Source organism: Galeopterus variegatus, unplaced genomic scaffold, assembly GCF_000696425.1.
Source record: "Galeopterus variegatus unplaced genomic scaffold, G_variegatus-3.0.2 Scaffold12, whole genome shotgun sequence".
Taxonomy (NCBI): Eukaryota; Metazoa; Chordata; class Mammalia; order Dermoptera; family Cynocephalidae; genus Galeopterus; species Galeopterus variegatus.
In genome coordinates this window covers 469,204-492,075 of record NW_007726123.1, presented here as the reverse complement: position 1 = coordinate 492,075, position 22,872 = coordinate 469,204, and the positions used below count along the sequence as shown (strand labels likewise).

Here is a 22,872-nt window from a genome sequence, read left to right as displayed (position 1 = left end):
CTGTCTTTAAAATTGTCACAGAGTTTTCCATAGTCAGGTAGTTCTAGACAAATTTTAAGCTAAGTCACTGTAAATTAAGGCACTGGCAACTGAGATCAAAACTCCTTCCAAAACAATGCCATTTTAACATACAGTCATTTGACAAACATTTATTCAGCAGAGACTGTATGCTGTGGTAAAGGCTGAGAAGAATGCAAGAACAAGAAGACATGGCCCTCGTGCCCTCAAGGGGCATTTCTGATGTAACTGGGGTGGAGACAGACCACCAAGTTAGAAAAGTTAAGTAATTGCATAAGGCAGCATGTGATTCAGTCTTAGGTTACTAGTGCTACGATGAGGCTCTAAAGAGAAGTTGTGTTCACTCCCAACCCAGCAGTCAGGCCACACTTTAGAGAAGGCCTGGGATTTAAAGAATGGGTAGGGGATAAATTGGCAAGACAGAGCAAGTAGGTATTCTAGGCCAGAGACACTGCACAAACCAAGGCAGGAATGAATAAGGAACGAACAGTGAAAACAGCTCTCTGGAAGGAAGAGGTCATTTGGGTGACTGATACCAAGCAGGCAAAGGCCAGACTCTACAGTTATCAGGCTAAGGAGCCTAATGCTTAACCTGTAGACTCTACAGTTATCAGGCTAAGGAGCCTAATGCTTAACCTGTAGAAAAATCATCAACGTTTTAAAGCAGCAGAACATAGGGACAGTAGTATTATAGGAAAATGTTTTGGGGTTTTTTTGATAGCAAATAAAATGTCTATGAGTATAAGAGATAAATAATAAGGAGACTATGAGAGCGATTAGGATTTGGGATAAGTGGTGGATTTACAGAGAATTAATGAAACTCAGTGGCCGACTGGGTTGAGTTTCTAGCCTGTAACAAAATGCAGGCATAGAAACAATAGGAGAAAAGGGGAGTCAGGAGTGGAAGCAAATCAGAGATGCCAAGTGGAGACAGCAGAACAATGCCTCAGAAGAAACATCTGCACTGGACACGTGGCTTCAGAAGAAGTTGGTGAGAAGAAATAATTTCTATACCAGGAATGGAAAGGAAAGGAAGAAAAACAAACACTTGATAACTGGATCTGGAAAAGTAGCACATTAAAGACCACAGGGGAAATGCAGAATAAATGACGCAAACAAAAGGCCATGGAATGGTAGGAGAATCTAGTGGCAACCCAGACCCAAGGAAGAGAGTTTGAAAACAAGAGCTCATCAACACAGTTATGCAACAGAGAGGTCAAAGGCTACTGGCATTGACCCATCTCTAGTCCCAGCAGCCCCACACCTGACCTTTTCCTTTAATCTTTAGTTACTGACTATCCATACTACTAATATTTAACACACATATGTAATTATCTTTTAAAGTCTATCATCAATCCACACATGCTCAGATATTACATCTTATCTCCTTGACACATTTTTTATTTTTATTTTTTTTGTCTTTTTGTCTTTTTTCCGTGTCCGGCAACGGATCGCAACCCTCAGTGTTGCCCCTGTACCGGACCGGGGACCGGCAACGGGATCGCAAGCCTCGGTGTTGCTCCCGCGCCTCGCTCAGCCAGTGAGCGGGAACCAGTCTGTATATGGGATCCGAACCCTCGGATGGGAGCGCCGCTGCGCTTCCCAAGCGGCGCACTATCCAGTGCGCCACCGGGCCGGCCCGACACATTTTAATAAGCTTCTTGAGTGAAGAGATCATAATGATACTTTATATACTGCCTCCTCCCCACCACTGTGCTTCCACATTGCCATGCCTCTAGTGATATTCGGAAATATCTTTAATTGATAGTAACTATCACTGTCCTATTTATAATGGTATGCAGGTAAAGACCAGTTGAATTCAGGGAGAAGACACAGACACTGGTCTAGTGTTGGTCCTTGCCACTCACAGCATGGTCCATGGACCAGCCGCAACAGCACCACCTGGGAACCTGTTAAAAATCCAGAATCTCAGCTGCCATCCCAGATCAAGTGAATCAGATGCCTACACACATCGGTATTTGAGGGAAATTGGTGCAGACTCAGTATAGAAGGAGCTAGCACTGAGTTACCAAAGAACCTAGTTGGAGGAGGGGAAGATGGCACATGAGTTTCAGCATGTGGGCATGTGCTGAGACCCAGCAATGCTTCTGGCTCAATGATGGAGCCCAGGCCCTCTGTATATATGGCAGGGCCAGTAGGAAGCTGGCTTTTGATCAGGAGCCCAGATGCATAAATCATTCTTCCGTAAACTGCCACTAAGTTCAGCCATAGGAAGGGCTTTGCAGATTGTATGTACTAGGTTGTTTTTCCAGACTGTATAAATATCCTGATCTCCTGAACACCGGTTTTATGCTCTGATATTTACCTAGCACTAGGAATTTATGATATTACTTTGCCTCTGATTCATTTTTACTACAACATTAGGTTTCCCTCTAAGTCTTGGATTTTGATTGCTAAAATATTTTTTTAGCATAATTGAAAGCCAAACCTGAAAATGCAACTTTAACCTCAAACTGAAAGTGCCTGCAATTAAGGGAGCCTCCACCAACAGCAGCATTATTTAAATAATCAGGTGTCAAGAAAAAGCTCCCTAAAAAAAATAACTGTTAGACAGAGGAACAGTCATATGCCAAATGATGAAGACCAAATGGAGTAATGAATCTTGAGGAAGAATTTTCCATTTTGGGGGGATGTGCTCAATGCTTCAATATTTCTTTCTCTGGTTTTCCTATAGATAAGTATACTGAATATCACTACCTCCAAATATCACTGTGTTAGAAGAGTTCTCTGCGGGTCTTTTATTATTTTTAACAGCTTTATTGATATACAAGTACAATTTACACACCATAAAGTTCACATTTCAGAAATGAAAGAGACTTTCATTCCATCCCCCATCTTCAAGCAATGCTTCATTAAAACTCACCCAGTAATATAACACAGCAATTTCTTAAATCTCCATGAATGTATGACATTGTCAAAACTCTCATAATATAGCCTAGTATCTTAGTTCTTATCAGTGGAAAGAATGTCTTGACTAAGTCCCTTCTATTAAAATTCAAACTATCAGCATCTATACAAATAATGACTTTTAATGCAATATTTCAAAGATGGCTGGTTAAAAATACCACTGTATCCCCTTGTAATCTGTTTCCATTAAAAAGTGAACTTTAGGGCCGGCCCCATGGCGCACTCGGGAGAGTGCGGCACTGGGAGCGCAGCGACGCTCCCGCCGCGGATTCAGATCCTATATAGGGATGGCCGGTGCGCTCACTGGCTGAGTGCGGTGCGGGCAACACCAAGCCAAGGGTTGCGATTCCCTTACTGGTCACGAAAAAAGAAAAAGACAAAAAAAAAAACAAAAAAAAGTGAACTTTATGTACTGCATCCAAAGTGGAAATCACAAATTCTTACAAACTACTGTTCCCCAGTTTTTTCTGAACTATTTTTCCACCTGATGGCATGCTTTTTAAGGGCTGCTGGGGGTTGCATGGATCTGCTACTTTTCACCTCAGAGACAGCATGACTACTTAGGCAGGCTTTTCTTTGAAAAGAAAAAACAGCAACTTACATGCTCTCACAGAACCTTGTCAGTGTGCTTGGCTTCTCCTGGTTGCGTCTCTGTCGAAACCACCGCTGAATGCTCCGAACATCCCAGTCCAGTTGCTTGGAGAGGCCTTCCAATCTCTTTTCATCAGGATGCTATGAAACAAAGTACCAGAAAAATCATTTGCAATCCATTTTCATCTTCACCATAAACAGTATGCCCCCTCTATGTTTGAGATTTTTTTGTTCCTATGTTTACTATCTGCTACTGAGATTTCTATATTTACCACTGAGGACCTAAGCCTTCCACTAGCATCTTGAACATAAATATCCACTAGGACAAGAAAAGTTACTCATTATAAAACAACGTTGAAAAAACATGAATCTGGTGTACTTCTTATCAGCAATGTCCCTTCTAAGGAGCAACAAGGGTTTGATGGACAGCCGACTGGCGGAGTCAGCTCCACCAGCCTTCAAGAGAAGGTAAATTTGCAAAGCAGGCATCATTTAAATTTTATATTTTCCCAAGGGAAAAAAATGTTAGCCCAACTATCACATATAAGGATAATGTAGGACAGACAAAAAGCATGGAAAAATCCCAAAATGCCTCATTAGCCTAAGGTACCATTCCTACTATCAAATGTGTTTTCTCTTTCTTCCCTTTCTCTCCTCACTCTCCTGCATTCTTCACACATTCATCTTCTACTCCTTTTCTTGGTCATTCCCTCTGACTGTAGCCCAGTCAAGTCTTTCACCAAGACTATGCATTACTGGAAGAAGCAAAACTTGATGAAGTGGAAAGAGATGGCCCTGAGATGACAGGTACAGGTTCAATTCCTCGAAAAAAAAAAAAAAAAAAAAAAAAGGAAGAGGGTTATTTATCAACCTAAATGAGATTGCAGTAAGAACCAAATGTGAAAATGTATGTAAAACTCTCAATAAATGTTAGTTTTCCTCTTCCTATCCTTCCCCTTTCTTCAACTTGTTAGAGAGCATCCTGCCAATAATCACATGAGAGTGACCTACTACACAACAAAACTAAGCCAAGTGAGTTCCACTCCTTTATTGATTCTATCTTTGCTTTAATATTAACAAGACAATAATGATCAGGGAAAATAACCAAAAAGCAGGTAGGGAGAAGGCAGGCTGAGCAGCCTTCAAGTTACAAGGATAGAAGCCACACATGACACCTTTTCACAAGCATCTCAAGCAAGACAAGGGGTCAGTGCTATGGACTAAATGTTTGTGTCCCCCAAACTTTGTATGTTGAAACCCCAATCCCACATGTGATGGGATTAGGAGGTGGGGCCTTGGGCGGTGATTAGGTCACACACATGCCATGATGAGATTAGTGCCCTTATAAGAAGAGACCCCAGAGTGCTTGCTCTTCCTCCCTCTGCCATGGGAGGATAGAAGAAAAGACGGCCTTCTGCAAACCAGAAAGAGGGTTTCCACAAGAACCTGACCATTCCGGCACCCTGATCTCAGACTTCCAGCCTCCAGAACTGTGAGAATAAACGTTTGTTGTTTAAGCCACCCAGTTATGGTATTCCATTACAGCAGTCAGAACTGACTAAGACAGTCAGACACCCAGAAGACAGCAAATGGCCTTAGGAAACACAGTGTGCTGACCTTGTGCCTATAAATGTTATTTACCAACTTTCAATTGGGTGTGTACTTTGAGGGTTTTTTTTAGTAGTAATGACACCATCTACACTCATATCTCTCTTGCTCAAAAATATGGGTGGAGGAAAATTCACTGCCTACAATATACCTGGGCTGTACCATTTTCCTAGAGGAATTTATTTTTAATTTCAATTTATTTTCTAAGTTTATTAATAGAGAAAACATTCACCTGGTTCACAAATTAAAAATTATTCAAAGTTTCACCTTCCAACTTTATTCCTACCCTGTCAGTCCCTCCCCTCCCCTTCCTGCCAGGTAACCACGATTATTAAATCAGTTTTAGTTATCTTATTCAAATATAAGCAAATTTGAATATGTATTCAAATATATTATATGTATTCAAATATGTATATTAATATGTATTTAAATTTGAATATCCCTTCTTGTCACAGTGGTTACACACCACAGGTATTATTCTGGGCTTTGGCTTTTTCACTATACAATGTAACTTGGAATACTTCTTTTGTGTGGCAACTGGCTGGTTTGGGGATCCAAACCCTTGACCTTGGTGCTTTGGTGTAGTTCTAACCAAGTAAGCTATCTGGCCAACCTGTGGGAGTATCAGTATACAGAGAAAGTTTCCTTCTGTTGTAGAACTATAGGGATATACCATAATTTATTTACCTACACATTCTGCTATTAATGGACATTTAGGTAGCTTCCAAACTTCTATTGCTACAAACAATGCTGCAATAACCCTGCCATAGGTCACCTTAGTACAGGTTTATCTGTGAGACAACTTCCTGAAAGTGAAAGTTGTAGATCAAAGGAGTCTATGCATTTGTAATTTATTTTGATGTTGAAAAATTATACTCTCATAACCAAGAGTGCCATTTCTCAAAGCCTCCTCAACAAAGCATACCAGACTTTTCTATTTTTTCCAGTCTGACACATAAAAAGCAGTATCTCAGTGTAGTTTTGATCTTGTTATGATAGAAGCATCTTTTCATGTATTTGAAAAATCATCTATGTTTCCTTTTTGTGAAGAATATGCTGAAATCTATTTGCCTGTTTTTTGTTGTTGGCTTTTTTTCTTGATTTGTTGGTCTTTTCTTTATTGGTTTGTAAGAGTTCTTCATTTATTAGGGTGATTAAACCATTGCCTGAACCGTTAAGTTGCATACTTTTTACTAGTATGTCACCTGTATTTCAGAATTTGCTTATGGTGTTTTTTGCTTATTTGTTTTTATTTGCAGAAGTCTGTTTAAAACATATTTGAATTTATCAATCTCTTCTCTTATAGCTTCTAGATTTGGAGTCATAATTAGAACGGCCTTCCATACTCCAAATGTTCAAAAAAATTCTCCCAGTTTCCCTTCTAACACATTTAGGACTTTTATTTTTATGCTAAAATTTTTAGCATTTGGAATGTATACTGGTATTCCGTGAGGTATGAATTGAACTTTGCTTCTTTCCAGATGGCTACCCAATGTCCCAATACCATAGTTCATCTTTTCCCCACTGAAAAACCAAGTCTATTCTTCCATTGGCCTCTTATTCATGTGTGAGTACTATTCCGCTAGTTTTCTCAGAAATCTTTATTTATGTACATAAATGTTAGAAATAGCTTGTCTACTTTCAAAATAAACAAATGGCCAATCAAGCAAAACTGCTGGCATTTTTAATTAGAACATACCATTTTAAAATTAATGTGGCATCTTCATTCAATTGTCTTCTGGGTCCTTCAAGGGTGTTTGAAATTTTTCCTCATATAGGTTTTGCACATACCCCTAGGGATAGTATCCTTTTTGGTTTCTGTTGTAAATAAGGTACTTTCTTATATCTTTCAACTGCTTATTGTTTGCATATATATGAAAGCCCCTGGTTTCTGGTTATGAACTTTGTACTAAATTTTCATATTGTTTGTGGTAGTTTTTCACCTGATTCTCTTTATTTTCCAGGTAAACAATCATGTGACAGCATATTTCTGGAATGTAAGCTCTACAAACAAAGGAATTTTTTTTAGTATCTTTTTTCACCCGTACCTAGATGATAGCAAGACTCAAGGAATACTTATTGAATGAATGAACAAATCTTCAAATAGCAATAGTTTTGCCTCCTCCTTTTCAATTTTTATGACTTTTTTTTTTCCTTTCCCTGATCTACTTGCTAATTCAATTTAAAATTTAGCACAGTGTAGAATAGTGGTTGTAACAGGCATTCCCATCTGTTCTGGACTTTAGTGGGAATACCTCTAATTTTCTCATTAATCAAGTGGACAGATTTGGGACTGAGATCCAAATATATTTATTATGTAAAGGAAACAACCTATCCCTAGGTAGATAATTTTATTTTAACCAAAATGATGTTAGGTTTCAGCATCCACTGAGTATTGTGTACTTTTTCTCCTTAGATCTATTAATATGATGAATTACATATAGATTTTTTAATATAAAATATAGGGAAAGCTTTGCATTCCTAGAATAAACTCTGGTGAGGATAAGTAATTCTTTTAATGTGTTACCATCTTTTAATGTGTTATCATCGTTTATCTTTTCCCTATTGAAAAAGTAGATACTGTTGGCTTTTTTTTATTTAGGATTTTTTCATCAATATTAATAAGTATGATTGGTCTCTAGCCTTGTATTTTTTGGTGAAATCTTTGTCTAGCTTTGATGTTAACGTTTTATTGCAAAATTAAAAGAAAACTGGATGGCTTTCTTAATTTTCTATGCTTTGATATAGTTTAAGAGAATGATCTGCTCTTTAAGAGTGTGTTAAATATTTTTGTGAGATGGATGTATTAATTTACTTGACTACAGTAACCATTTCACTGTGTATAAGTACAGTATATCAAAACATCATATTGCATACCTCAATTATATACAATAAAAAATTTAAGGAGGAAGAGCAAATATAATTTCTGATATTATTAGGTGTGAATTTAGGCCTTTGCATATCTTAGAAATGCTAATCGTCTAAGGGTTAAAACAAATGCCTACATGCTCAATAAATGTCTCGAGTGAATTAAAAAAGAAAAGGAACCAAAGAATTATTTTGTGAGAGCATCTGAGCCTGGCACTTTTTTGCAGTTGAGCTCTTCTAATTTGATCTTTGTACATATACATAACACACACATGCATGGACTAAATCATATTTTCCTAGAGTAATTTCCATTTTATCCAATTTTTTCAATTATATTTACCCAGCTAATAGAAATAAACTGTTAATTTTCCTCTGTTTCTGTAGTTGTCAATCACTATGTCAATATTCGTGCTTGCTTTTTTTTTTTTTTCTTAATAGAGTTAGCTGACATTCCGTAAAAAAATCAATAAAGTACTCCTGGATTAAAAGTTTTTAATTCTATACTTTTGCTAGCTCATTAATTTCGGCTTTTATCTCTATCAGTTTCTTTCCTTCTGCTTATCTCCTTTTGCTGTTTTTTCTCTAACATTTAATTAAGTGGTTAACTATTGTTTCCATATATGTATAAATTTTCAACTGAGCACTGCTTTGGCATAGTACATGTGAGTAGTGCTTTCATTACCATTGAAATATTCTGAAATTTTATTTTTACCCAAGAGTTGAGACAGCATTTATAACTTTTCAGGAGCAAGAAGCTTTCTGTTTTCTGATTTTTCTCTTTTCTAATTTCTACCATTAAATTATGCCTATGATTTAAATTATGCCCTTGAATTATTTTTTATCAGATGAATTAAACCCATCTAAATGTATTGATAAAAATGCATTTATAGTTTCCTACTTTATGTTCTGCTTTCTGCTTAGATGATTTTAAGGAGTATTTTACTATACGGTTTGTTCTATTTTCTTTTCTTTTGTGGGTAATTTTTGTTCTGGTGGTTATCCATACATCACTCTTCTATTTCTTTTCCATCCCCAATAATTCCATATAATCAATATATAAAACTAGCATTATTTCCTCTTCTTTTCCCTCCACCACCCAATACTAGCCAATAATATTATCTTTTTAAGAGTTTACCCTTGTACCAGTAAATGTGCTTATGCTTCTATTTGATTTGCCAGCTGTGACTGAGAGGCTTCAATTCCCAACTATTAGAGATTATGCAATCAGTAAATTCTACCTTCCACTTTCTTCTCCCCTCCCCTCAATTACTGTTAGTTGTATTGTTTCCACATTGTAAGAACACAGAATGGTCATATTCTGTCCTGTCACCAATCCTCACATTTCTTTCTCTCTTAGTTCTAATGTTTAACTATATTTAAAACTCACAAACATTCTCAGAAATCTCTTGGTCTGCTAAAAGTAATGACTTAATAGTCTCCTCAAGAAAGACTCACAGAATATTTCGCCTAAATTTATTCATGTACAAATATTTGTAGGCTTTACACAGTAAAAACAATTTGGCTAGATATAAAAATCTTAGTCCACATTTTCCATGGGAATACAGAAAATATTACTATAGAGAAGCCTAAAATCATGTGACATTTTCCCTAAATAGTGACTTGCTTTTTTTGCTTGGCTGCTCAAATCATTATTTCTTCATTTATCAAGTCCAATTACTCTTGGTGTTGAACTTGCTGGGTCAATTTTCATGGCATTTTTATTAACATATTAAAATAAATCTCCTTTTGCTTTAGGAAAAATTTCTTAAGTTACATCTTTCAAAATTTTTCTAATTCATTGTTTTATTTTGATATTCCTTAAGGGATTCCAGTTATGAAGATGCTGGATCTGCTTCGCCTACATATCAGATTTTTTTAGCTCTTCATTTGTTTCATTTCATACAGTTTTATTATTTCTATCTTCCATGTTCCTTGTTGAGTATTCTGCAGTCTCTAGTGTTTCCTGTGTTCTTTCAAATTTTGTCTTCTTTTCTGGGATGGCTTCAGGACTCTTTTCCTGAACTCTTACCAGCTCACATTCCACCTCTTTTTGTTGAGCAACTATTTCTTTTTTAGTTCTTATATTTGTTCTTTGTGATCTCCCTTCACAGAGTTATTGCTTCATTTTTTAAATTTTATGGTAAAATATTTGATGACAATTTTCACTTGCCTTTCTGTTTGGCCTCATTTTTCTAGTGACCTTTTTTGTTAATGAGCGTTGCTGCACTTTCTTTTCATTGTCTTTGCTGTTACGGGAGTTGTTTCTTTATTAATCATCTTTGAATGAGGTGGATCTTCTTGCCCAGCCACCTGTAATGTGAGGAGCATGAAGGATGCTCCTCCAGCCTAGCTGCCACCGAGAGAGACTGCCTCCTGAAGATGTGCCACCAACGTGCTGCTCTGCGTACCTCCCCCACTCCTCCTGCCAGCCTTGCTCCTTCCTTGTTTCTTCCTTGCTGTTCCTGCACCTGTTGGTGCAAACGGTGGGTGGAGCTTTTGCCATCTTCACCTTCGCAAAGTGACTCTTTGTTTGCTTTTCTGAAATCTACCCCCACTGGGCCCTCTGTCCACACTTCATGTTTTTCAATTCCTCCTACTTGCTTCTGCACAATCCCAACTGTTAGTCTTTCTATATATTTTACAATCTAGATATATTTATATTCTGATTTGCCAAATATAAAGTTTATGAGATTTTCTTTCTTTTTTCTTCTTTCTTCCTTGTGCATGTGTATTTTCTTGATTTTCTTATTATTCTCCATAAGTTTTTGAAAAAGATTTCCAGGGAAAGAAATGAATAATGCTGACTTATACAAACATTTTTATACTACAAATACGTAGGCTAATTTTTTTTAACCTTTTTTTGTTGTTGGCTGGTATAGGGATTGAACCCCATATCTTAGTGTTATCAGCACCACACTCCAACCATCTGAGCTAGCCAGCCAGCATCCTAGGTTAATTTTAACATGAACCTTAACCAGTACTGGGAGGGAAAAGAGAAAGAAAGAAAAAGAAGAAGAAGAAGAAGGAGAATAGGTAGAAGATGGCAATGAGGGAGAACAAAGTACAGGGAACCTGCCTATAATTTTAAAATAAAGTCTAACATACCAAAAGTGGATTATGATATGATTTCCCTAGATCACAAAACCTGGCTTTATAGGTGACATATATTCTAAAACCCATGGCTTAAGAACTGATTTGATTAGAAAAATGAGGTAGCTGGCTGATATCATAGATACTTGCAAATAATATAGCAGGAGAATCCCCAAGTTTATATATGCACGGGTAACTCTGAACATAACCAGTTAAGAAACATGAACTCAAAAATATTCACTAAAGAGAAATGATCATTCTGTTCATTTGAAAGGATCTGAAAACCCATAACTGCATGTTCTTCAGTCCTATCTCCAAACCACTGAATCAGAATCTCCAGAAATAAGATGCGACAATCTGCATTTTAACTCCTCAGGTGATCCTAATGCAAATTACAGTGGGGGAAACACCGGCCCACTGGCCCAAACTGGCCCTATCATTTACTGAATGACTTACAGACATTATTTTACTTAGCCCTCATGAAAGCCTGTGAGGATGCATTCAAAGATTTTTATAAATGAGATACCTGCAGCCTAGGGAGGTTGAAAAACTTGCCCAAGGCCACAGTGCTGGGAAGCAGCAGAGCCAGTGTCTGACCAACTCACACACACAACTTCAAATTATTTTCTAATAGTTGTAGGTTCTCCAAAATGATTTTAAAACTTTAGATTTAGTGAGCAGGGAAGAGAAGAGAGAGTCAGACAATAGACAGACAGGTGTTACCTCAAAAGGAGAACTGCTGGAGAATGTAAACAGGCTCAAATTTATCAACTAATTTCGTAGATGAGTGCTCCACAGTCAGGGCATGTGAACCGTGTAGCCACACTGAGAAGGGCCCACACTGGGGGTTTAATGCTCTGTGGCTGCCGTCTTGAAATTCTTAATGTAAGTGAAGTCCAGTGGGCCAATGGAGCATGTGCCAAGGCTTGGAGTCTTGGCTCGTGCACTGTCCCATCACATCCCCCCCATGGCTTCTTAGTCACCCAATTCCTCATCCCAGGCTCCCAGCACCCACCAGTCTTCCTCTCTCCCACTACCTAGTGACTGCTGCTGTCTTCAGCTCCCAGCAGTGGCCCAAGTGCAAGAAAAGGATGTGGCAGGTGGGGGTTGTACACCCGAGGTGTCTCAGGCAGGGCATGGAGGCAGCCACTCCAGTGCGTTTGGAAAAATAAACTTGGAGGTACCTATTCAGCATGGGCTGGGACAATGGGACGGTGGACAGGGGAGAGGCCTGCTTCAACTTCATTGCCCCACTGGCCAGGGCACAGTGTATCAGCCAGCGGCAGGAGAAAAGGGGAACATGGCAGCTGGACAGCTATGTATGCGCTAAGTCACAGAGTGAGGCCCCAGGTATCTGTGAGGGTCTGCATTTGCCCTGTGAGTATCCCTGTGACTGAGGGAGCATGACATTACATACCAAATAAAAAGCACCTTGATAGGCTGAAAGACCGTGGCAGGAAGGGAAAAGCTTTATTTTTTTGAACTTTTAACCTCACTTTTTTGGTGTTTTTTGAACAAAGCGTCCCACATTTTCATTCTGCACTGGGCCTCACAAATTATGTAGCTGGCCCTGTACATGGTAGATTTTAAGGATTTTTGAGGGTACATCCCTACACACTTGAAAGAAGATAACCATGCCTTCTACAAAAGGTCACTTGGAACTGTAGCCAAGGCTAGGATGCTGGATGATCACTCAAGCACATACAGATTCTCCAAGCCCTGCTCTTCCTATTCTAGTCAACCCACATGTTACTTTTTCATTATCACAAATAAGACCGGAGAACTACAAAGAATACAAGGAAAAACAGTTCCAACTTTGGCAGCATTTAAAACAAGAGCCTTCTGTTTTAATTACGTAAAAGCTTTCCAAAGGAATCAACTTGGAAATTGAGAGAATATGACTATTAAAATTAGCTAGAAGCAAATATTCTGCAGAGTGATCAACCTGGCTGCAAAACCTTTTTATTACCTTTATAGAGGGAATTTCTCCAGTAACCATATTAAACATAAGGCAAGGGAAATAAAATATCCACTGCAGGATTTTTAAAGGAAGGCATAAAATTTAGATTGAAAACTCATTTTATTATTCATTTAGGATATTGTGTGTTTAATACATTTAGAGTAGTTCACAAATGAAATATAAATGTGTTGTAATTCACATTAAAAATGACCTGATAATTCCCTACATATCTGCTTTTTTTAAGAGGGAAAAAAAGGTGTTTCACTGCAGTAAATTGATACACTAAGTGAAAATGCAAGCTTTTCTTAATATTTTCTTCCTTTAAACACCATAGATATGTGTCCCTTCAGGCTGGAGCTTGGCAATCTACAACCAACCCACAAAATACCAAAAGAGCTCTTCCTAAAATTCCATTCATTCCTCTCTTCTTCCTAGCATAGATGTAGAAAAACACCTGGTGCTTTCTTACACTTTTCCAGGATAAATACCATTTTTAAAAGGAAAGAGGGGAAAACCCTAGAGAATTCTGGCAGAAACGAAGAGCATAAAACAAAAGTATTTGGATATTGTAGTGGGTTAGAAATCTTGATTCTCCTTTGATCTTAGAATAGGATTTTTAGGTAATGCATGAATGAGCCAAAAGGCTCTTGAGTAGGGGACAAAAGTCCACAGATAAGTTTGGCAAAAGTCATCTAATCAATTCTATTTAGGGATGGGATTGCGTACTTTGACTGTTTTAGGTTGCTGGTTTGATTACGGCTTGAATGACTATTGACTATTTAACCTATTGATTGTTCTTTAGATATGTTAAGGAAAATGCTTGAATGCTGTTTAATATGCTAAAGTAATCACTGTAGGAAGTATGTAGAAAAGAAAATGCTTACTAAGGACAAGCTGTTTGCTGGTGAATTGATCTAGCTTTTTACAAATTACTTTCTGGAATGTCACATTGTTCATTTACTGCTGTTACTAGTTTTACACTGCCTGTTTTTATGTCCTTCTTTGATGACTGAATCAACTGATTTTTCTTGTAAACTTCCTTGTCTTGTCAATAAAAAGAAAGGCTGATTTTGAATCAGGCTGCCTGTTTTTATGTCCTTCTTTGATGACTGAATCAACTGATTTTTCTTGTAAACTTCCTTGTCTTGTCAATAAAAAGAAAGGCTGATTTTGAATCAGGGCTGCTCCCCTGATGGGCAGCAGTCCCTCCAGGCCTCATTGATGGTACTTTGAGTGAATTCTTTCTTTCTCTTTTTTCCGTCTCGGTTACACAGAGGAAAGTGTAACAGGATATTTAATTAATAGTTGTAAGGCAAGAGACAGTACAAACAGCTAGCAACACAAATGCCAAAAAGGAACAGAATTTGCTTAACACTATAAAATCACATCTTAGAAGCCTGAGTAATTTTCACAGAAAAATAAAAGGGAAAATGAGTCACTTAGTATAAGAACACACAATACTTTTCACAGAATTTTATACTTCTCCTGATCTTTTTTTTCTTTCTTGTCCAGGTAGGAGTAAGATAAGATACATGAGAGATACATAAGATACATAAAAATACAATATATAAACTCTGTAATTTGCTTTATTTTCTTATGGTCTTAGATTGAGGGTTTCTGACTTCTTTCTCCTCCCCATCAATTTGGGAGTTTATCATCAATTTGGGACTTTGCTCCTCAATGCCCTCACCTGCTTTCTTCTTCCCACTCCTATTTAACTCTTACCAAATTGAGTATCTTCTGTCTTTCATTGTCCACAGTGAACCTGTCTCTCCACTTCCAACTCTCCTGACCCTAGTCCTTCAGTCCATTACATGGAACTCTTTTCTCTTTCAGTCATGCCTTTTTATTGCTGTTGTTCATGTGTCCATTTATCACAACTCCTTGAATATATGGACAACGCCATCAGCAAACAGGTCTTTTTTTTCCACACACACACAAATCACATTCTTTGGCTCTACCCAGTTGCCTCCACAAAGTCCCCCTCTGCCCTTTTCTGTACTGCTGCATGTCACGTGAGATTAAAAGAAGCCCAGAATTAGTCTAATCACAATCTAATCAGGACTGTTCTTCACAGACAAGCTTCTAAAATCAACTTGTGAGTAAACTAGCAGGTCTAACACCTTTAATTCAGCTTCTACTGTTCCGGTCTAATCCCAGTACTTGAATTCTTTCAGAAGGAGAGAACAAATCTATGTTTACTTGAGGTGGGAAATGGGGAGGTGGAGAAAGGTTAGGGAGAAATTGGGTAAAGGACACAAAGAATAATTACAATCTATAATAATGATTTGATCGTCTTATATTGTACACAAATAATGATAGTGCCATACCTCCAAAATACATATAATCAATTATGCTCCAATAATAGTAATAAAAAATACTTGAATTCTTTCTGGGAACACACTTTCCAGCATGAGCCTGGGCAAAAAGTTGACTCTCAAAACCCAGGAGAGAAGGAAGTGAATAACTGCAGGTTGAGAACGGTGGTCGGGACAATTCACACTCTAGGAAGGGACAGTCATACCTTTGTAATTGCAGTGAAGACCTTTTCCAGAATGGCATTTGGCTGGGCAATTTGTGGTCCACTGGCCTGAATGTTGAGGGCTATGGCACATGGTTTGGCTACAAATCTAAAAATTGAAGAAAAAAAAAAAGTCAGAAGTTATTCTTTCTATAGTTGTTTTCAATGCCACCAGTTATACATTACTAAATTGTCCCAATAAAGTGCTGATAGAATGTTATGGGTGTACTGTGTCAACATTCACATCAGTAACTATAAAGCAGACTGAACTGTTTTTCTATGCCCCAGCAGTAACAGGAAAAAAATAAATCCCTGTAAAACATTTAAACCCTCTGATCCTCAAGTTCTAATGAGACTCAACAGACAGACCATCAAATGAAAGCATAAGTGAATATGTAAGATATATGAGGGTACTTCAAAAAGTTCATGGAAAGATCCACATTATCTTTTAATGCCATTTTTCCAGGGACTTTTTGAAGTACCCTCGTATAAATAAAACAATTAATGATTTTAAAATCGTATAACTTATGCTCTTCTTACTAACACATAGCAGTAATCATGTTACATACTTTTACTGTGAGAAAGTGTTTACTAAGCACCCGATTACAGATGCAGAGAGAGCACCTTTGATTACCCCTAGTCATAAGCTTGGCCACCTTTGCCCTTACACTCCAAATGTGCTATACTCTACCCCAATCTCTGTGGCTTCTTTAAATTTTCTATTTTGTGGTTATTTGCCTCTTTCTCATAAAGAATAATGAAGGAAGTCAAATGACATGATCTTCCAGTTTAAAAGTTAAAAAGTCTAAGTATTTACGAGCACCAGCTAAACTGTTTTTATACTTAGGCAAATGCCTATGTCAAGAAGAATGGGAAGACGGAGCCTCACTTCTGGTCACATTTGATGTGTGAATGAGGCTCTGAAGGAGAACATGTGGAGTGCATTTCTAATAAAACTATGTGAAAAAGAAAAAGCATTTAGAGATTTAAGAGTTATTTTAGACTAAAAGCTGAAGAAATAAGATTGTGTAAATAATCATTTTCAGTAATGACATTTAACATTTTCTACTAATATGGAATAATTTAATATCATATGAAAGCATTACCAAGTTAATTTAATGTTGGCCAAAGGTAACAACTGATAAATGAGTCAATCTTAGATGATGTTTCTTTAATAATAGTCAACAAGATTAAGAGAACAGCACGCAAAAAAGGATTTTTTAATTTAAGTGGGACTAGTAAGGTTTACATACACAGTACCACATAATACTCTACTGGGTCCTATTTCAAGTAAAAATGAAGAAATTTATTCAAACAGGAAAATGGAACACTGTACAGGTACAAGCTTAAACCAGGAAAGATATACACAGAAAATGCAGTACAATATCTGTTACACTGGGTTATCTGGGACAAAGTGGGAAAGAAAGAATAATCAGCCTTTCCCAATATATAAATCTTCTAGAAACTGGAGTTTTCCCAAAATATTTGCATTCTCAATTTTTTTCTTGTAAAGTTTTCTGACACGTATTACCTACGTCCCTACCTTCTTGAGAAGTGTAACCTTCTCCTAATGTCTCTGGGTCTTCGCTATGGACAAAATCATGGAGGCATGGCTGTAGCTATAGTGGCAAAAGAAATGCAACGTGACGGGCAGTGACCACAGTTTCCTGTGTAGAGCACAGACTTGTTCCCTTGACAAAAGTCCCTGCTTTGTGGTTACTCTCCTCCTCATCACAGGTAGAATGAAGGATGTGAAAAGACACGAGGTCCAATAAAAATGACAGACAAGGTAAAAAAGCAAATTAATGTGGTGTAAAGGCCAAAATCTACTCTTCCAGCGGTTTCCTTCTACCCTTCCCAGTTGGATTCCTCCCCAGCCATCCCATGTCTTCTCTGTTCTCACAGCTTCTGATACACTGTGATCAAATTCCCTTTTGGACTTTGTCATCATCATCCTTGTAAAAATCTGCCCATCTAGAACAAGGTTGTCTTTCTTCTTCTAAATAGTGAAGAGTTCACATGCAGAGGCTGATCATTTCATCTCCATATACCCAATGACAATGCCTGGGGCAAACACAGGAGGGGGTCAAGAAATGTGATCGGCTGGCTCTCCTCAGTAAATACATTTTCACTGTTTTTATGGTTTTAAGTGCTGCTGACAAGTTAACAGACATTCTCTTTGTGCCCCTTAACAATGTGTGGGCACGCACTAGGGGAGTCAAGAAATTTACTCAACAAAATTTCTTCAATAGCAACTTCTTTACCTTTGCTATCATCTTCCAGTAACTTACAAAAGCATTCAAATAAAAATTTTTTTTAGTATTTGTTACACAATACAATGTTTTATACCTCCCTATCCCTCTTTTTAAGCTTCAAACCACTTTTTAAAAGTTCTATTTTCTCTAAATTTTAAGAATGAATGCAATAGCATCTTAAAGAAGGCATAACCCTCGATCACCAAACTCAAAGGTGATGCTCTATAAACAGATTTTTAAAGCAACATCCAAAGGACAGAGTAGGAATCATCTCTGCTATTATCTGGTTGTGGAGTTCTAGTTGCAGAAATTAATCTCTCTGTGCCTTAATCTCCTCATACGTAAAAAATGATTTTAATTACATATGCACATGTATGTATACATACAAATACATGTATACGTTTAAAGATGTTACACAGTCCCTTGTCTAAAATTTTTCACATGAACCATGTGTGAGCATTCAATGAACGTTTGATGGATGTGTGAATAAATGAACAAATGAATGAACAAATCAGCTAAAATCCAATGGAGTGTAACTTTATCATCTTTTCCACCAAGGCTATACATTTTAATTCTCTTGAATATCCACATCTACTCAGGGTCATTGGGACACAGAGGGTAGGAGACTGTAGTGGATTGAATCATGTCCCACCAAAACCCACTGATGCTTGAATTGTGTCCCCCAAGTTTTATGTATTAGGAACTTAGCCCCTACTGTGACTGTAAAAAGGGTGGGAAATCCTATTATGGTAATTGAAAGGTGGAGCCTTGAAGAGGTGATTGGGTTGTAGGATCCTGCAGTAGTGAATGGATTAAAAATGATGGTTGGGGCATGGTTCTGAGTGCTTTAAAAGAAGAGGAGAGTGTGTCTTTCTCTCTCTCTGCTCTCTCTGCTTCCACCGTCTTGAACGTGAGACCCCTGGGTCACTGTCATTACCACCAGATGGACTTTGGACTTCCCAGCCTCAGAAACTGTAAGCAATAAGTGTTTTTCTTTACAAATCACCCGGTTTCAGGTATTCTGTTACAGCAACACAAAATGGACTAATACAGAGACTGACCATTACAATATGAGAAGCTATTTTCTACAATTCCCATGTCACTATGTTGTCAATTCAACTTATCCAGTACAGAGAGCAAATACTTAATTTCTAATATTTAAAAGAAATGCATAAAATAGATAGAGAAAGATAATCTGAAATCCCAAATGAGAGTAGAAGAGAAGGGGAGTGTATAACTCTTACCTTCCTAATAGATATTCTCGATTATGTGAAAATATAGAGATTTTATTTGTGTTTAATCTCCAGAGAATCTGTGAATCACTTGTAGTATTATTTTTTTTTTTCAGAGAGCATATTAGATATCAAATAAACCCATGACACAACTACTACATTTTTATCATCTTCTGTCATGGTCCATTAGAGAAGACCTGGATTTTTTTTTTTTTTTTCTTTTTCCCCAGTGCTGTCTCTAAGAGAAATAAGTTCACAAAAGCTGTCTTTCACAATAGTTATCTTAAAAGAGAGAGAGACAGAGACACAGCCAGAGACAGAGAAACAGATAGATGGGGAAAGGGCAGAGCACATACAAATACAGTAGTTGAAAGGAAATATGTACTTTCAAGCTTCGATGATTACTTCTACCAGGAAATGCTCACCTAATTACTTTTTATCAAAGGCAGCAGCACCACCTTCAAAAGATCAAACATCTGTACAGTACTTTCATGTACTATATTTGGAAGTAAATATAATAAATATGTAAGCTTTGAAAAAGACTAGTCTTGGTTAAAAAGCAGAGAAAACACCTATGGCATTCTTTCTTTTCCATTCTATTTAACAATATGTGTTTGTATTTTAAACATGAATTAAACATCTCTGCCCAAGGTACTGAAGTAAAATCTGGGCAGTGGTGTGCTGAGAAGTATACACAAAACCTTAAGTGATCCTTGCACTCACAGAAGTTTACAATCTGTAAAAGTAGATTATAAAAAAAGAAACATTTACAGAGTCTATGTCATTGTTCTAATTACTTGAAAGTATTTAATTATCTTCAGTGGATACATGGCCAGAGATTTTTAGTCCTTTCTAACTGTAGCATTCCTAGACTTTTTAAAGATAATTGGGAGGCTATGATGGTGGATAAATAAACCTATACATTTGATAAAATTGCATAGGATTAAATCGCACACACATACACACAAATGAGCACAAGTAAAATTGAGAAAATCTGAATAAGATGGGTAGATTATATCAACGTCAATATCCTGATTGTGACGTTACACCACAATTTTGCAAAATGTTACCACTGGAGGAAACTGGGTAAAGTATACATGAGAGCTCACTGTATTACTTCTTGCAACTGTATGTGAATCTACAACTATTTTAATAAAGATTTCAATTAAAAATAATTGGAAGGTACATTCTGTTTTTGATGTGGAGGAATGAGCTCCTAACAAACATTTTTCATCTTTAAAAACTCTGCACACCACCCTCTCCTTACACCCCCCCCCCAAAAAAAAAAGAAAAACACTATTTGAGGGCTCTGGAGAGTGAATAAAAGCAGACTTTGGAAGAGAGTCAAAAGCAACCAGCAAAGACCAAGCTCCCTGTTTATTTATATATTTATTTTGGAGCTCTATCATGAGATCAGATACAGTCACAGTAGCAGGTAAACCTTTGAAAGAAAAACGCATCCTCCTTCTAGCTGGAGGAAACATGGGAAAGAGCCTGGGGAAATCAGAGAGTGATTAGAGAACCATGAAAGGGAAAAAGCCTGAGAAGCAAACCCTAATTCTGTGTATAAACCAAGCATGATCATGGCTGACTTCTGAACCATGAACGTGCAAGGTAAACTGAAGGCAGCTAGGAGCTAAGGTTTACAGAACTGATCTGAGACTGAAACCACTGTCCATTGCAGGCACGACAGGCTGCAATTTGAGTCTAAGTAAATTGCCTGTTAACTAAAATGTCAACATTTTTCAGAGCAAAGTAAAAAAGTCCAGAAACCCCACACTAACTTTAACCATGTCAAGGAAAATATGACCCACTCTTAGGGAAAAATATATACAAAGAAAAAATCAGTGAAATTAAACCATGCGATCTGAAAAAAAGAGGAAAGAAAAAAATGGAAAAATAAAGACTTTGAGGACCTATGGAACAATTTCAAAAAGTCTAATATATGGGTAATTGGAGTCCCTGGGAAAAAGGAGACAGACTGCAGAAGAAAAAGAAAATATTAGAATAAATAACAGACTACAACTTCCCATATCTGGTAAAAGACATAAACATTTAGATTCAAGGAGCTCAAGAACCCCAAAAACATAACTTCAAAAAGAGGAAAATCTAGACAAATCAGAGTCAAACAGATGAAAACTAAAGGAAAAGAGAAAATGTTGAAAGTCATCAGACAAAAATGGCACATCACATACAGAGAAAAATAATTTGAAATACAATGTCTTCTCATCAGAAATTATGAAGGCTCAATGACAGTGAAATAACATCTTTAAAGTGCTGAAAGCACTTAAAAAAACAAAACAAAACAAAAGCAAAACAAAATTCAAAAAAACTCTCACTCCAAAATTCTATGCCCGACAAAATTATCCTTCAAAGAATGAGGTTGAAAGGAAAACTAAGGGAATCTGCAGCCTCCAGACCCCTGCTTCAAGAATGCTAAAAGAAGTTCTTTGGGATGAAAGGCTGCAAAACGAGAGGTAAACTTAGATCTTCAGGAATGAATGAAGCATGGGAAATGGCAAATATATTGGTAAATACAAAAGGACTCAAAAGGTCTTTGAAATTACAGTAATCACAACCAATTAATAATAGATAAAATAGTTAAATCTAATTTTGAGAAATAACATATGTATCACCCTAGACTGTGCTGTAAAGAAACCTATGTACAAGTAAAAATTCAAGAAAAAGAGGAGGAGATGTAATTAAATCAATTCATTGCTTCATTATTAGCACTTCCTTAGACCCTAACACTCATCAGTAATGGGTGTGTCATGGCTAGCATCACACTACATATTAATAATTTCAAATGGATGTAAATAGTATAATTATAGTATAATTGGATTTTGAAAGCTAGTATGTGGGTACATGTTTAGACACATGTGTGCACATACCTGAGTAGGCATATGTACATGACTATATATTCTACAATCTTATCTAGGATAACAGCTATTTCAAGAAAACAAATATTTAGTGGAAAGAAGGCCAGGATGGAGAAAGGGGACTGATATTTATTGACCATTATATGTTCCAAGTGCTTTGCAATGTTTTGTTCTTTTATTTTTTTAGACCAACAACAACTCTTTGAAGTAAATATTAGTCCCATTTTACAGGAATATGAACTAAAGGTCACAGAAGTTAAAGAGTCTGCTGAAGGTCTTAAAGCTAATTAAATAGCTTAGACAAGTTTTACACCCAGTTAATCCTAACATAATTTGTTAGTAAAGGCAATATTTTCCCCTCTCCCTAAAACAAAAAAATGTTTAAAAAGATAAGCTAAAGAGTCACTGGTAAGATATTTGTGATATGGTCATACACTTTCACTAAGTAATCTTACTTTTAGGTATTTATCTAAGGAAATCTATGAAACTAAGAAAAAAAAGCCATAAATTTCAAGATTTTCATCACCATTATCTAGAGGTGGAAAATGGTAAATAGCGTAATGATTCACTAACAAATGACTTGTTGAGCATCTATGATGCATCAGCCCTGCTCTAATGCAGCAGCAAAAAAAATCCTTGCTTTTATGGAGTTTACATTCTAGCAGGAGATTAAAAAATATATACAAATAAAGTGGGGTACATTATGCCAGACAGTGAAAAGTGCTATAGAGAAAAATAAAGCCTGCTGAGGATAGGGGTACCAGGATGGGGTTGCAATGTTAAATAGATTGGCCAGCCAGAGAAGGCCCGTGAGAAAGTGAACGGATTCCTGAAGGAATTAGGGAAATAAACTAGGAGGATAAGTGGGGGAAGAACATTCTGGAAGGAATAGCAGCCAAGAATGAAGGCCCTGAGGAAGAGG

General features: G+C 37.1%; 1 protein-coding gene across 4 annotated transcripts in view; it reads right to left on the bottom strand.

Annotated features, from left to right (window-relative positions):
* CERS6 (ceramide synthase 6) overlaps positions 1–22,872 on the bottom strand; it is a 286,287-nt gene that overhangs the window by 194,724 nt on the left and 68,691 nt on the right. For all 4 annotated transcript variants that reach the window (XM_008589359.1, XM_008589294.1, XM_008589425.1 and 1 more), the window contains exons 2-3: positions 15,588–15,693; positions 3,548–3,678 (exon numbers count right to left, since the gene is read on the bottom strand). In XM_008589359.1, coding sequence (XP_008587581.1) covers positions 3,548–3,678; positions 15,588–15,693 — 237 coding nt within the window. The remainder of the gene's footprint in view (positions 1–3,547; positions 3,679–15,587; positions 15,694–22,872) is intronic.